Source organism: Lepidochelys kempii, chromosome 19, assembly GCF_965140265.1.
Source record: "Lepidochelys kempii isolate rLepKem1 chromosome 19, rLepKem1.hap2, whole genome shotgun sequence".
NCBI classification, from domain to species: Eukaryota; Metazoa; Chordata; order Testudines; family Cheloniidae; genus Lepidochelys; species Lepidochelys kempii.
This window is the reverse complement of record NC_133274.1, coordinates 2776421-2789164: the sequence shown is the minus strand read 5'-3', so window position 1 is coordinate 2789164 and position 12744 is coordinate 2776421. Positions and strand designations below refer to the sequence as shown.

General features: G+C 38.4%; 1 protein-coding gene across 5 annotated transcripts in view; it reads left to right on the top strand.

Moving 5' to 3' along the window:
* The window catches only part of THRAP3 (thyroid hormone receptor associated protein 3), a 72109-nt gene that overhangs the window by 40427 nt on the left and 18938 nt on the right, over positions 1-12744 (top strand). For all 5 annotated transcript variants that reach the window (XM_073317341.1, XM_073317340.1, XM_073317337.1 and 2 more), the window contains one exon: positions 9235-9396. In XM_073317341.1, the coding sequence (XP_073173442.1) occupies positions 9260-9396 (137 nt within the window). In that variant the 5' untranslated portion in view covers positions 9235-9259. The remainder of the gene's footprint in view (positions 1-9234; positions 9397-12744) is intronic.

The window sequence follows — 12744 nt, the reverse complement described above, 5'->3', positions numbered from 1 at the left end:
AGGACATAAAATTTATTCATGTCACAGTTTTTAAAATAGTGTAACAGATTTTTTGAGTTGATTATAATTTTAATAGTGGGTACACTGGGAGTGTGTTTTTGTTTAAATTTTCCATTGTTATGGGATTGTAAAAACGTAATTACAGTGTTACCAGGCTGATATGATAGATATCTAAAATGCAGAAATTGGACACATCAGGTGTTGCCTCCAAGAGAGATTGGGGGAAAATCTCTTACAGAATGTCAGTTTTCTGAGTCTAAATGGTAAGCTCTTTTTTTGGCTAGTTGTCAGTTCCTTTATTGCATAGTGCAGTATGCTTGCACTTGGGACAGTTAGGGTACCAGCCATTTTCACTTGTGTTCTTGTTAGTTTTTAACTGTTTCATTTACTCTGTAGAAGTGGCATATATTACTTGAGACTTTCTGAAATTATTGCAGTATTGACTATTGGGATGAGAGCTTTTGTAAAGGCCTTGCATTCTACTGGTGCTAATCCTCTTCAACAATTAATTTCATTGAAATATTCTTACTACTATAAAATGTTTTATAAATATATTTTACAGCTATTTATACACTTAATTATAGTTCTTGAAATACTGTACTGTAAATTAATGGAAAACAGTCCTGAGGTTGCTAAAAATGACCCATAAGTAGGGTAACCTCTTTGGAGAACTCATGGCTTGTCTGCTCTTGAAATGCTACAGTAGTGTAGCTGCAGCTGTTTCAGTGTAGGTGCTACCTACGCCAGTGGGAGGGCTTTTCCCGTCAACATAGGTACTCCACTTGCCCAAGAGGCAGTGGCTAGGTCGGAGGAAAAATTCTTCCGTCAACCTGTCACGCTCTCTACACCAGGAGTTAGGTTGGTTTAACTAAACCACTTGGGTATTTGTTCACGTTCCTGAGTGATATGTGGGTCAACCTAACTTTTTAGTGCAGACCAGGCCATAGCTTCTTGTTAGTTTTGTTATATGAACACCACTAAAGATTTAATTGTTCAAGGTGCAACATGGACCATCTTTTGTGGCCTTTAATATCTTTTTAAGCCCTGTGACTGTTTAATTCCTTCCATTATTATATTTTACTTACATCCTTCGTTTCCACTGTATTTTGAGTTTGGTCCTTTAATCTTTGGTCCACATTTGGCTAATGGCCATTTGAAAAGCTGCCAGTGTCTCAACGTAATTATTTTATAAAGATTTTTTTCTTTTAATTTTTATGTAAAAACTGTCCTTTCACAAGTATTCTCTCATTGAAAAGTGGCTGTCATTTGGGGCTTTCCTACTTTGCTGATAATGCTTCTCATCTGTGATCTTTTACTGCTGTATTTTTCAGCATCCAGAGAGGAAAATGTATATTTCCATATGCCTTACAGTACGGAATATGATAACTATTGTCAATAGATTTGCCATTACCAGTTTTTCTTGGAAGGGGGAGGCAGAGCATGTCATTTTTAAAATGAAGAAACTAAAGTAACTTCTCGCTTGGTAACTTCATCTGTTCTTGGGCATGACCCACTTTGTATAGTGCTGATTCTGTGACTGCCATCATGTTGTTCCTGAAAACGATGTTGGTGACCATGGTTGATGGAGTATCCCACATACTTTGGACTCAAAAAAAAACCAACTGGAAATGAAAACATTTCAAGTCAATCCATTGGAATTCACTTTAAATGGACACAAGCAGCAGACAGAATTATTTCTTCTCTGCTGATTAAAAATAGAAGTATTTAGCTTATATAAATAGCAGTTGAAGAAAGAATAGGGTTTTAGCTATGTAATTCCTTTTTTTTCTTTCTGGTCTCATACAGCAAGTTTTACTATTTTAACCAGATCCACAAAAAGGTTACTGAACCTTGTGTTAACTTGACCAATTTTCCATATTCAGTTAACATTACTCTTAACTTTAAACTATTTGCCTGTTTCCCACTGCCCAGAAGTAGTAATATAGTGCACACATTTCAGGTATATTACTGAGGAGCCCAGTTTATAAATCAGTTTCTTATGCACAAAAGTTTTAAATGCACTGTTTTATGTCATAACATCTTTTCTCACAATTTTTAGGTATTTAGATGGTAGTTTTTAAGCATCTTAATTTCTTGTACTACAAGGACAACTTGTGATATCGCACGTTAAAAATATATATATAATCGTATCTCACATGTTACTTTGCTGCAATAATCTCCACTGCAATATATGTTCTTCTCCCCATGGTATAATGAAAAATAATTAAGACTGAAAGAATTATGACTAAATATTTGTTTTGCAAACACCCAGTTGAATAATCAGTTTGAAAAAAAACCCACTCCATGCTTGTTTTCTGATTTGAAAAATTTAGAGCCATTGAACTATAAAAATAAACACCCATTTTTTCATGTTCGCTGTGTTTATATATATCTATCTATCTTCCTACTGTATTTTCCACTGCATGCATCCAGTGAAGTGGGTTTTAGCCCACAAAAGCTCATGCCCAAATAAATGTATTAGTCTCTAAGGTGCCACAAGTACTCCTCATTCTTTTTGCTGATACAGACTAACACGGCTACCACTCTGCAACCCAGATCATAACTTGTTAGTCCTTCCAGGAAGAGGCGATTCCCTAATAACATCAGTCTGTATATGCTGTAAAGTCACGGTATTATTGTTCTTTGCCACCCTAGGGTGAAAAGAAAGAACCCAGTGACATCCCAAAGCTGCTATTAATCTTTGTTCCATTTGCCTAAGAAGAGCAGATTTTTCAGGGAGTCTCAAGACTATAAACAGATTCTTTCACCAGGGCTTTGTTTTTGTATTGTGAGTTTTCAAAGCCAAAGTAGGTTCAAAGACACAAAAGCTGATTCTGCAAATTGTGAATTTTTCTTGCAGCAGCTCTAATGAATATTTAACTGGCTGCTAACGATAGATGGGAAGGAGACTTAATTATTTGGATATTTTTGTAGAAGGTTCAGTTCTTGCATGCTTAATGGCATGTAATGGTTGTCCTTTCGTTAATAGCTTTTGGGTATTTTTTATTTTAGCCCTGGCAAAATACTTTTTAGTCTAGTTTTATGTTCGTTTACAACACTGAGTAAAATCTGTTTTCATAACATAATTTGTAACAGAACATCTTTAAATTTTATTAACATCTGCTATAAGGCACATAACATAAGAGGTTTTTCTTTCAGAATTTTAGTTTCGGGGTTAAGAACCTCTAATTTCTCTTTTCCTCACCACTCCTATTCATTTTAATATTTTCTGCATTAACACCGTGTCTCAAAGAGCCTTTGGATTGTACAGTCAGTGTGCTGTTGTATTTTAAACTGCAACCAAGTACTGATTAGTAAGTACTTTGGTATTAACGACCCTATTTAAGTACCATGCAGTAATAGTCTACTTCTAGGGTGTGGCTTGTCTTGTTCTAAGGATATATTGATAAATTGCTCATACTCAGTTACATTAAACATTGCTAGTTCAGACGATTATGGAGAAAATTACTGAAAATAAATAAACGTGGATATGAAACTTGTTAAAAAAAAACTTGTTAAAAAAAGTTAAACACAGGCCAAAGAATAAGGATTTATAAAACTTTTCAGGTGGCTTTCAGCAATGAAAACCTATGACTGAATAAATACTATGAGCATTGGCAACATATCACAGTAGAGCGGTGTAACAGAGATTGACTCCTTACGCATTAATGGATGTAGTTGCAATTAAGATGTCTATTTGGTGACCTTGGGAGGCAGGTATTTGATTGAATTTTTTTAGGAAATGTTCTGGATGGCAGTTATAATCCTACTGAGTCAACATAATCTAGTGGTGTAGTGATGTAATTTTCACTGTCTTCCAAAACACACATTTTCGTGTCCCAAATTCATGAGGGTTTAGAGCTAGGTTTTGTATGTTACTGATATAGGGCATTGCGTAATTTAAAACTGAATAGTAAATAACATGGTGGTTTTATTTTTTCTAGTTGGTTAATGTTTTAACATATGCTTCGAGGGACAAACATTTCTTCACAAATGTAAACACATATATAGTTTAATGGTGGCAGCTGACTAAATACATTTGTAGAAGAGACTGCATGCATAAATTTTAAGTAATACAATTATCCATTATTGTAATTAAGGATTGGCATGTTGTGCTCTCATATTTTATAGCTAAAGCAATTAATGGAACATGGTAGGGAGCTTTTCCTCTGACAAGATCAGGTTATGCTACCATTATTTCCACATGTTTTTACCATAAATGAAGTAAGCAGGTGATGCCAGCCTGTCCTGAGATCCAGCTTGAATATCTATGGGCCAACACAGAGTTTAGAAAGAGATAATCTTAAAATGTTACTGGTAACACTTATAAAGAAATTCCAAGTGATTACATTACTTTTTATATTGAAATTACGGAGACAGCTGCCACTGTCCATGAGAGGTTTTGCTTGGGGAAACTGATCCTATAATCTGTTCCTTGTATCTCTGTTTACTTTCCCAATATTTTCCATCCCTGTATCCCAAGCATTCTAACCGTAAATACTTTTCTGGTATGTATATTTCTAGATGTGCCAGATGAGGAATCTGGATTTAAGTCTCCATCTGTCACTTTCCAAAATGGACAGAAAAGCTTATTGTTTAAAGTTGACTCTGTTTCAGATAGACATGTCAGGAAAGGCAAAACTCCTTTTTCAAAATGCAAAATCTTCCTAGTTATAACTGTAGTGTGTTGTACCCCTGCTGTTACTCTAGAAAAATGAAGATGCAGTGTAAAGAATTTTTTAAAAGTCAGCAGTAAGCGGTTACAACACATTTTGCAAACATTGAGCCATTTTTTGCCCTGGAATATGCACATGCATGTCCCATTGGAACCAGAGGGTCTGAATTGCAGATATCAGAAGATAGAATTTGGCACTAATATTTATAGCAGTCCATTGAATTATGTAATCTCCCCTAGGCAGAGGAAATTAGGAGAACAGATCAGGTAGTCACAAAAAGAATCTAAGATAACATTAGAAGTCAAGAAATCTGGATTCTTCGAGTGCTATCCCTGTGGGCGCTCCATTCCAGGTGATGGTGCATCCCGGCGCCGTTGATCGGAGATCTTCGGTAGCAGTGCGTGGTCGCGATGCATGCGCTCAGCTGCTGTCTCGCGGTCTTGTTAGAGTCTGCCTGACTGCGCACGTCCTGCGCCCCCCTCAGTTCCTTCTCGATTGTCCTCGGCTGAAGATGGGACTCTGGGCAGTGCTGATCCTCTTCCCTGGTCTCTGAAGGAAACAATTACAAAGAATATATAAAGAGTGAGTTAGTAACATCCCAGTTGTTTCCCTTCCCTTAGAATAGTTACTTAGTTTAAAACAACAAACCAAACCCCTCCCCCCCTTTTTTTTCAAGCTTGTCTACTGCAGAGACACTCTCCCCCTGCACTCCAAGTTCAATAATGCCAGGGACTTCAGAATTTAAGAAACGTGCTTCCTGTCAGGACTCTATGCCAAGGTCCGATGGACACTCACGTTGTGTGAAGTGCCTCAGCGAGACACATGTCTCTGCTAAGTGTGTCCATTGCACGAGCCTCAAAACCAGGGCTTGTCGTGACGGACCTGTGGCTGAAAATGCTTCTCAAGCAGAAATCTCTGCAGCCACCTCTGGAGACGGGCCCTGTCAAACCCTCTCCCTGGCCAGGGCTGAACCAATTGGGAGCATGGCTTCACCCTCTCAGGCAGAGAGGCAAGAAGCCCAACTGTCTCTGAGCAGAGACTTTCACAAGGGTAAAGGGTCTCCTGCGAGATCCTTACCCTCAGTGCTGTCAGCACCGAAGGTAGGCACCTCCAACCATTCCAGCACCTAAGCCATGGCTCTCGTGGAGCACAGAGGCAGGGACCTGACTTCCAGTGCAGGGAAGATCTCCTTGGCACTGGTCCCTTCGGCACCAAAAATAGACCTGGTACGGACAGCACACTCTCCCCCGGTGCTGACAAGAACGTCGGCACCGAGCCTGCCTGCTGTTCACATAGCAGTTCATTCCCTTGAATAGGCAAAACCTGAATTACTAATGTTTAATAATAATAAAAAAAAAAAAGCGGAATATCTATTTTACAATAAGCTTTAGGTTATGTATCCTAAAGAAACAAAGAGAACAATTTTGTGTGTCTGTGTGTTGGCAGTTCACCTTTTATGGAAGCAGTGCAGGCTTAATGGTAGAGGATTTGTAACTGATTGGGGACTACAGAATACAACCAGGTAGTAAAAAAAACACAATTCACATTACCTAGTGTCTGAAACTGGCCTGCCTATGGCATTTTGAAGAAGTGAATATAATAGATCAGGGCCTAAAATAAAAGGAAAGTTAGTAGCAAATCATCTTTCTAATACTCAGATTTAAATTAAGGTCATGTTTCCTTAAAATACCAGTGACAGCCTCAGAAGCTGTCTCTCTTTTTGCTGTAAAGGGCTTTGCATGCTAAATTTCATATAAGAATTAGTTAACATGGAGGAGTTCTGCCTTGCTGTCTCAGATTGCAAGATAAGGATATAATGAATACATATATTTTGCCACTGTACTCTCATTAGGTTCTATGTGCACCAATTTCACATTTATAATAAGGAAACTGCATGAGTGATCAAACAGCGCTTGTGTTTTCTTTGCTGCCATCTGTACCCAAATCTTATTGTTTTAAGTTGTTAGGGGTGGGGGAACAGCTGATTCCTGATGTGGGGAATTTCCTGATACGGATTTATTTGAATGGCAAACAAAATATCATGGAGAGAATGTTGTCAGACTTGTTTTATGAATGCAAATATTTTCCAGTGTTTCCCCAGAAACCTGACTGGTTCTTTCTTGCTTGTTTGTTCTCTTAGGCCCCTGCTCTAAAACCTCTTAATACATCAGAATTCTAAAGTAGGGTGTGGAAGGCAAGTGGGAAAAGAATTGAGGAAAACCAAAGAGGCAGGAGTATGTGTTGAAACCGATCCAAAATTTCTGCTCATGTTTCAGGCAGAAGTTGCATTACACATCCCATTTTGGTACCTTTTTCCAGTCGTGCTCCCATTAAGGTTCTGCTTCTTAATGGGGTCTGCATTTCACCAGTTGAGAATCAATGTCCTGTTAGGTTTCAGAGTAACAGCCGTGTTAGTCTGTATTCGCAAAAAGAAAAGGAGTACTTGTGGCACCTTAGAGACTAACTGATTTATTTGAGCATGAGCTTTCGTGAGCTACAGCTCGCTTCATCGGATATGCATATGCTCATGAAAGCTCATGTTCAAATAAATTGGTTAGTCTCTAAGGTGCCACAAGTCCTCCTTTTCTTAATGTCCTGTTACATGCTAAATAATTTGGTGCTGGTTCTATTATCCAGTGAAGTTTAGGGCTTGATGAATTGAATACCATCTAGCTTTCTTGCTAAAACTGGGAGCATTTGTTCTTTTCAGTTTTGCTCTGTCATTTGGAGGTAAAATTTAATTGCTTTACGCCAAGCACTAATGTCGACTCCTTAGGGCTTGTCTACACTAGAACTTTACAGTGCTGGAACTTGTTTGCTCAGGGGTGTGGAACCCTCCCACCCCCCGAATGCTGCAAGTTTCAGCGCTGTAAAGTGCCAGTGTAGACAGTGCACCAGCGCTGGGAGCTATTCCTCTCGTGGAGGTGGTGGGTTGTTTTTTTTGTGGTGGTGGTTTTTTTAAAGAGTGCTGGGAGACCTCTGTCCCAGCACTATGCCGCGGCTACACAAGCCACGTTAAAGCGCTGCCAGTGAAGACCCCTTAGAAATCCAAATGCATTAGCATTTAACCCTTCTTTCACCCCAGTAAGTACTATCTTGGAATGAATAAAGAGAGTTTACGCTGAGGAACAGCACTTTCTTCCTTTCCTTCAGTAACTGAGAGGCTGGAGCATTTTCACTTTGAGTGGGAAAGTTTTGTTGAAGCCAGTAGCAGTGAAAGTTGGTGGATTCTTTGCAGCACTGTAGAATTTGAGTTCTAAAGATTTGCTTTGTCGCTGAACAAAGTGAGGAATGAGACTCGCTGCTGCTGCTTTGGAGCTATGAAGTAGAAATGGCAGTAGACCCTGACTGGTACGCTAGAATTATGCCTAGTACTCTTTGGAAATGAGTACGCAAGGGAGGGCATTTATAACCTGCATGATTAGACTTCTTAAGATCTATATCTGGGCCCTGAAAAATGCGTATCAAGACTTTGTGACTTAATTAGATACTGATAAAGAAGAATAGTTCATCAGTTCTAAATACAAAATATCACATCTGAATTTTACATGGTTTATTTGTTCCAAATTTTTAATAAATTTCGTGAAATTACTCTCCTAATCTAAGATGTTTTATATCTGTTACCTATATTTTAGCCAAATCTTGAGGAAGGACCCAATAATGAAGAGCCATTGGAAAACCACAGCAAGACTACCCAACAAGTTTTCCTTCAACATGTCGTTTTCCAATGGCTCTTCATTATTGGTTGTATGTCTGGTAGGGATTGGGTAGTGGTATAAATGAAACAATTGTGTAGGCATTAAGGTCTCTTTCAAAGAGGTTGGTCTGGCTTTTCTCGGGTATATTCCTGAAACTAGCACAGGTAAATTCACGTTTTTTTAATAAAGTGTCTGTATAATCGAGTGGTTCTTTCAAGTCCTTTAATGCTTTGGGATAGTCTTCTTTATTGTCAGTACTTGAAACACTGGGTGAATACTGAGAAGGACTGCAGCTGGGCTCATCAGTGAGTGTTGCACTCTTGTAACTGATTCTAGGACTGCATGAACCACACTTGGAGCAGTGAGGCTTGTAAGATGTCCAGAACTTCATTTCATGGTTGAACAGATCTGCGTCTAAAGGAGTGAAATTAGGATATCTTGGAGGATGATTATTTTACTGGTGGCATCTTACTCTGCTTTTCCTTTCGAAAATGTAAAGCAGAAGAAAGCTTTATGGAAAACCTGAGCTAATTCACTTTTTTTTTTTTTTTTTAAACAGACACCATAATTATTGGTAATGACGGGGTGAAATTAACTCACTTATCTGGAGCAAAAGGATGCTTGAAAAAGCACAGAGGCCTCCTTCTGCTTCCTGTTTCTGTGCTACGTTGCTTCTTTTTAAAAAAATTTTGCACTCCAGAGTTTTTCTTTTTGCAAAGAGGAATTAAAAGGTTTCATGATTCAGCAGCAACTGTATGAGTCTCTGGAACTATCAAAACTGCCAGAGAGAGAAGCTAACCAAGCAGTTAGAACTATTCACTGACTTGTTTTTTATTTTCCTTCCCCCATATATCAACCAGGTGTAACTGAAAGGAGCTTTCAAAGATGTCGAAAACTAACAAATCAAAATCTGGATCCCGCTCGTCTCGTTCAAGATCTGGATCGAGATCACGCTCCCGATCCTTCTCCAAATCCCGTTCACGCTCCCGTTCTGTCTCGCGATCAAGAAAACGCAGGCTCAGGTAATGCATGCGGCTTGATTGCACCCTTTGATTTCAAAGAGTGTTTCTTCTCCCTCTGTTCTGCTCAGATGGTGGCTGCACTAACAAGCCCTCCTGTGAAAACCCTTTTGTTAGTTTCTAGAGTAGCTTAAGTGTTCTGTGTCTTGGGTTACTGATTTTGTTTGCTCTCTGTTCTGTCTTGCAATATGCTATTGATAGTGTGTCCTACAACAGGCGTGTCTTGCATTGTTCTGCACTCTTTAGTAATCGCTGATCATTTTAATGTAACATTCCCGTCTGTTTCTGATATATGTAGATGATGTTCCTCGGAACACTGTGCTGTTAGTGAAGGAATGTTGACCCAGATTAAATGGAGGAAAGAATAAATTTTATTTTGTTATGCAGTAGATAACATCTGTTCTTACGGCTTCATTTTAAACCTCTTAACAGACCTAAGTTGTTCTTGATCAATTTTTTTGTAAATTATTCACTTTAATGATTTAAGGGCCTGAAATCAGAGAGTGTTGACATTTTTGGCATCATTCCTTGTCAGAACTGACAAATGGGAAAGACAGCTGAGAGATTCCACAGCGAAATGTGCTCCTTCTTTTCATTTGTTAGCTTCTCTGTTCTCTTCTCTCTCTATCCCCCCGCCCCCAACTTTATTGATAACTGCTTTAAAAAAGGTCTTTAGGAAAAGTCATGCATTTCTTAGAGTTGAGTTCAGGAGGGTCTCTTCCAGAATGTCAGTCTAAGCCTCTGATGGGAAAGGGGGGTGGTGGTGGTCTAGCATGAGGGGAATCAATAACTGAATTCTGCAATGGTAACTATGGGCAGATCATGTAAATTAGTTAATCTCACTGCTGAGATCTATGGTGAGAAATCCTCAGTGTGCATGATAGTTGCTGCATCTCTGAATTACTTCTGACTGGACCAATTTAAGACTAAATAAAAAGAAAGCATGGATTTCTATCACCCAGTATCCTACATGACTAGTTAAGGCTTTTTATATCTTGCAAGGCCACCACCATTTGGTAATGATCTTCACTTAAAAAAACAAAACAAAAAACCCTCTATACCAGTTGGGATATATGTTATGATGTTCGTCTGCTTTTTCTTGAATCTTAAATGCATTGTTAAGATTCTGAACATTGCTAGGCTTGTAAACGTATGCAACTGTTAATTATTAAAAGGGATTTTTTAAGATACAGAAACATAATAAAAATACAATCAGAAAGAGGAGAAGGCCAGGACAAAACCAAAGCAGAGATGGAGACCCAAGTGGAACTGAGTTCTTTTGCAGGGAAACCGAAGTATTAGAAAGGGTGCAGTATAGCTTTGGAGGATCTGGCCAACATTGAAGAAACTATGATAAATGGAAATCCAGATGCATTAAATCGAACAGGGCAAATCTCTCTTGTCTTGTGTTGCTGCTGAAACAACTTGGGTGGTGGTAATAAATTGTTAAGAAAATTGGAATGGAGAGGGTTAATATAGACAAGTCATCTTCTTGCAAGGCTTTCACATACTCACTGAGGTAGGTGTAGTGCAATATCTTAGGGAGAAGAGACTAGAAAATTAATCTGTGTTTCAGAAAAAAAAATTGGGGACATCATTTTGCTTTCCATGTCCCTTGGTTTTTTGACTTGTATTCTGTGCTCTTTCTGCATGTTTGCTTCCGGTTAGTCTTGTGTACTTAACTTTTGTTTGTAGGGTCAAGTATGTTGCTGTTTCTTTTCATTTTTGACCGTTGTAAAAAGAGTGGAATGGCCAGAACTTGAGAACAATGTATATTAAATTAACTGGCTAGCCATGCAGTCCAAAATAATTATCACTTCTGGCACATGTATTTTGCATACTGCATCCTTTTTAAATAATTTCTTGTGAACAGTCTCTGCAGATTTTGGAGTGAGATTTTCATGTTCTATGCCTCAATAAAATGACACAATGGATTTTGGAAGCAGCATCCAACAGGTCCCTCACTAGTAATTGGTAACAAATGCAGTAGGCGTCTGGGGACGGGAGCATGTGAATTCTGCTTAGTGCTTTCGGAGAACTGCTCTTAATCCGTTCATTTTCACTGCCTGCCTCTGCATGTCTCTTTCCTTCTTTCTTGTGTTGATAACTGTTTTCGAATGAGAAAGTATCTAAGGTAAGTTGCACTGTTTTCTTGTTTTGAATAAAGGAGGACAAATTCTATCAGGAGATGATGAAGCAATTTATATTGACACAGATTTACACCAGATGTTACTACAGCTGTAACATAAGCCATTGGCTGTTAAACATTAGTGTATTTGATAATTGGACAAAAGAGAACCTCATTTTAACCCAATTAAAAAGTGAGAATTAATTTTAAGCTTTAGAAACTTCAGTGGCAAAGTGTTATGTACAGTTTACTAATATTTTGGGGAGAGAGATGTAGAAGCTAATGCCCGTCAGGATAAGATACCTAAATACTGTTACTGCCAGAGTTAGTCAACTCTTTAGATAACTGGAACTTTATTAATACAGTAAGAAAAGTGTTTTAATGTTTGCAGTAAATATCCATCATCATAAGCAGTGAGTGAGATTTGCTGCAGGGATTTTTAACCCTGTGTAGTGTTGGAGTTTTTTCTTCATATTTTACGAGAACATAGTTGCTAATACCTTTCCCTGTCAGTACAACTTTGCAGTTGTCCAATATTCATAAAGTACATTAACCTGATTAATCCTGAGCCATGATACTACTTTTAAAACTGCAACTACTGCAGGTTTTTAAATACATGATAAAACTAAGGGGAATCCAATTATATTGGAAAAACACCTTTTATTTCTCCACCTCTGATCAGCACTTACATATCCCCTGAAATGTTGTGTTCTTTAAATCTATAACCCCAGATATGAACGCTCCCATTTAGTCCTAAATTCCGTTCTCTTCCTTCTTCCATTCATAACCTGCATGCTTATATCTACCCCTTGAAAAGCAAGCTGATGTGTGTTGATAAACAGTGCCATCATGTGGCATCAGGCTACGGATACGTTAAATGCCTTCGGCAATCTTTTCTTGATGCTCTGTCTTTATTTTACTTGATGGAGATCAAGATTAAGAACAGCAGCAATTCATGTATGGTTTGAGATTAGAAATATAGAGAAGTCAGTCCTTGGTTTTTCTCTTCAGTGCTACCATTTTCACTTACAAGTGTTGAAGTTCATTTAATTTCTCTGGCAAGGAAAGAGTTTTCTTTTTGAAATCCTGTTTAAATTAAAAGCATATGAGATATTTAGGGGCTGCAAAGAAGGGAGAGTTCAGTCTGTTACAAGAGACAGCGCTGGCCTTATGGGGTAGAAATGCATTCCCACCCTGCCGGAGACCAAGGATTAGAGTTAGCC